Here is a 3,421-nt window from a genome sequence, read left to right as displayed (position 1 = left end):
GCACTTGTAGGGCTTCTCGCCAGTGTGCACCCGTCGGTGCCGCTGCAGGTCGGACGCGTACTTGAAGCGCTTCTCGCAGTCCGGGCACTTGAGCGGCTTCTCGCGGGCGGGGTCGCAGCGGTGCTGCACGAACTCCGACGACGAGAAGAAGCGGCGCTCACACAGCGTGCAGCGCAGGGGCTTCTCCGCCGCCGCGCAGTGGGCCAGCTGGTGCTTCTGCAGCGCTGACGCGCGCTTGTAGGCCTTGTTGCACACGGGGCACTTGAAGGGCCGCTCGGTCGTGCCTGGCAGGCACTTGTGCCGCAGCAGCTCGGCCGACTGGTCGAAGCCCTTCTGGCACACGGGGCACTTGAAGAGGGTCTCGAGCGTGTGCACGTGCTGGTGGTAGAGCAGGTGGCTGGGCTGCCCGAAGCCCTTCTCGCACAGGCCGCACTTGAAGGGCTCCTCTGTCTTGTGCGTGCGCCGGTGCCGCATCAGCGCGTACTGCTGCTTGAAGCCCATGGGGCACAGGTCGCACTTGAAGGGCCGCTCGGCGCTGTGCGTGCGCTCGTGCTGCCGCAGGTCCGACGGCCGCTTGAAGGCCTTCTGGCACTCGCCGCAGCGGAAGGGCCGCTCGCCGCTCGGCGTGCATGGGTGCTGCAGCAGCTCCGACGACTCCTTGAAGTGCAGCTCGCACACGTTGCAGCGGAACAGGTGGTGCTCACCCGAGTGCGCGTACATGTGGCGCACCAGGTGCGAGCGGTGCTTGAAGGTCTTCTCGCAGACGGCGCACTTGTAGGGCCGCTCAGAGCTGTGCGTGCGCTTGTGATGCACCAGGTGCGACGACTGGCTGAAGCTCTTGTCGCACAGCGTGCACTTGTACGGCTTCTCACCCGTGTGGATCCGCTCGTGCCGTGAGAGCTCCGACAGGTGCTTGAAGGGCTTCTGGCAGATGGGGCAGCTGTAGGGCTTGTCGGCCTGCTCAGCGGGGACCACAGTAGCCGGCGGGTGCGCCGGGGGAAGTGCCGGAGCGGTGGCGGCGGCCGGTTCAGCGGCCTCTGCTGGCTTGTAGGTCTTCTCACATATGGAGCACTTCACCAGGCCGGTGTGCGCACTGTGGTGCTGTGCCAGTGAGGTGAGCAGTGAGAAGCCCATCTTGCAGACCCCGCAGACAAAGGGCTTCTGCTCGGCCTGCACGCACTGGTGCTCCAGCAGGTCAGTGGCCTGGTGGAAGATCTTGAGGCACTGCGTGCACTGGAAGGAGCGGTCGTGACCTGCCAGGCACTGGTGCTCGTGGGGGCTGGCCAGGTGTGCCAGGTCATGGCCACACACGCCGCATTTGGGGCCTGGCTCACCTGCTGCCTGCAGGGGTGCATGCTGTGGGGGCTGCAGGCCCGGGTCTGGCTGCAGGAGGATGCCGTAGACAGCACAGCCCAGGGGGTTCTCCGCCGTGCCAGGGGGCAGCGTGTGTTCCGCCAGCGCCGGCGGTGGCTCTGCATGGTGCTGAGGCTGTGGGGGCTGCGGCTGCTGCGGCTGCGTCTGCGGTGGCTGCTGCCAGGTTTCCGACATACTTGGGAATATGAAACAGGGTTTGGAGAGTAATGGCTTCAGTTTCCCGCTTAAGGTGACCCAACCAAGAGAGAGAAGCTGCCCGATCTCAGAGATGGACAAGGACCTCAGACAAGGCACAGAATGGGGGCTGGTAAGACAGCCCAAGTCATTAACCAAGAAGACAGACTACAAGGCTCTGTTCAAGTCACAGGAGGACTCTTTGAGGCAGGGTCCCAGCAGTGCCGGGGAGGCTCTGCCTTCGTCAGTGAGTGGTTCTGTAGGGAAGAGAGAAATCGTGAGCTCCAGGCAAGAATAAGCAGCAGATCCCCAGGGACAAGCTGTGGTTCCCAGGACCCTCCCTGTTCAGCCTGCTCCCACATGAACCATGCAGGGAAAGGAGGGATGACCAGGGCTGTAAGACTGCTCCTGTCACATGCACCCAAAGAGGTCTGCTGCCAACCAGTTCTTCCAGGCAAAGGGGATGGCAGCAGCCTCCACCACTGGGCCAGCCTCCACAAGTCCCCTCAGCTTCCTGTCAGCCCTCTTCAGTCAGGTGCCTTGCCAGTGACAGCCTGGGGTGATCTGCCCACAACACAAAGGACTCCTGAGCCCTGCCAGCTCCTCTCCCATTGCCGGGCTGAGTCTCAACCCAGGACACTACTGCTCAGAGGAATGGCCTTCTGGGCAGAAGAGGCCAGACCTCCCAGGACTGAGAGCTCACTGGCAGATGGCCTCTAGCCACTACCTGGAAGCAAGCACTGTCTCGGAACCCTCTCCCATGAGGGGCTGGCCACACCCCCCTTGACATCCCTGGCCACATGCCTGTCCTCTCTCCACATTAACAGGATGGATGGCCTTGCAGAGACCTGGGCCAATGGATGATGGCATTAGATGACAGGTCCACAGACCCACTCAACCTTGAGGCTCATACAGTAGAACTTCCTCACTCTAATCATCTTCCAGGGCACAAAAACCATACAAACAAAAAAGTCCTAAGACCTCTTAATCTGACTGTGTCAAGGTCTGCAGGAAAAATAGAAGAAACTGCCCAGGTCAGCCTTGGCAACATGGGATGTAGCATGCCAACCACAGTGCGTTTCTCCTTATCACCTTTCTGGAGACCACTCCCTGCCCCTGCTCCCAACATTCCGGGTAATCACTGGAAGGTAAAGCCCACCCAGCCCAGGCGAATCTCTAACTCACCACTTTGTGGCAGCATAAGGTAATGCCAGCGAGGGAGGAACTTTCAGAGTCAGATGCAACCCACTTCCAGGTTTCTAGCTCATCTGCCTCTTACATTTAAAAGTTTCTAAGTTTTCTCCTGAGCAGAGGAAGAAGGAAGGGAATGCCTTCATGGGGCTGTCTGGCCCCCAACTGCTCTACCAGAGAAACAGTTGAGTCAGGCCAATAGCTGTCATCCCTAGCATCTTCCCGGAAGGGAAAAGGGAAGGAGCAGCTGCTCTGGGTGGAGGCAGCAGGTTGCCTGAGCAAGCAGGTCCCTCTCCGTTGTCTCAGCTTCCCGGAACAGAGGGCTTCCCAGGACGGTGGGCTCTGAGCACCGCCAGGTCCCGCTGCGCCAACCCACTGTTTTGCTCTTCTGCCATGAATGGCTGCCGGACCCAGTGTCCCCTGGCTTGACCGGCAACGCCGCTGCCCACCCCGGCCCTCCTCCAGGAAGGTGCGGCCAGGAGCCTCTGGTCACTCGGCGAAGGAGAGAGGCGAGGGGAGGCCCCGCTGCGCCCCACCCAGCTCGTCCTCCTCCCTGGGAAGCCGAATGGAAGCCGGCCACCTCCCGCCGGCCCAGCGGGCTGCGCCCTGTCAGCCCCTGTCAGCCCCCGCCCGGGACGGCCGGCCCGCGGGCGGCGGGGCGCGAGGAAGGCCCCGGGGCGTG

The 3,421-nt window shown here is 62.2% G+C and overlaps 1 protein-coding gene across 1 annotated transcript in view; it reads right to left on the bottom strand.

Moving 5' to 3' along the window:
- The window catches only part of ZNF319 (zinc finger protein 319), a 3,441-nt gene extending 464 nt beyond the window's left edge, over positions 1–2,977 (bottom strand). The window contains exons 1-2 of the mRNA XM_021717537.1: positions 2,734–2,977; positions 5–1,805 (exon numbers count right to left, since the gene is read on the bottom strand). Coding sequence (XP_021573212.1) covers positions 5–1,548 — 1,544 coding nt within the window. The 5' untranslated portion in view covers positions 1,549–1,805; positions 2,734–2,977. The remainder of the gene's footprint in view (positions 1–4; positions 1,806–2,733) is intronic.
- Positions 2,978–3,421: the final 444 nt, after the last annotated feature.

Source organism: Carlito syrichta, unplaced genomic scaffold, assembly GCF_000164805.1.
Source record: "Carlito syrichta isolate Samal-C Ts95f unplaced genomic scaffold, Tarsius_syrichta-2.0.1 Scaffold309854, whole genome shotgun sequence".
In the NCBI taxonomy this organism is placed as follows: Eukaryota; Metazoa; Chordata; class Mammalia; order Primates; family Tarsiidae; genus Carlito; species Carlito syrichta.
This window is presented reverse-complemented; position numbering and strand designations above follow the sequence as displayed.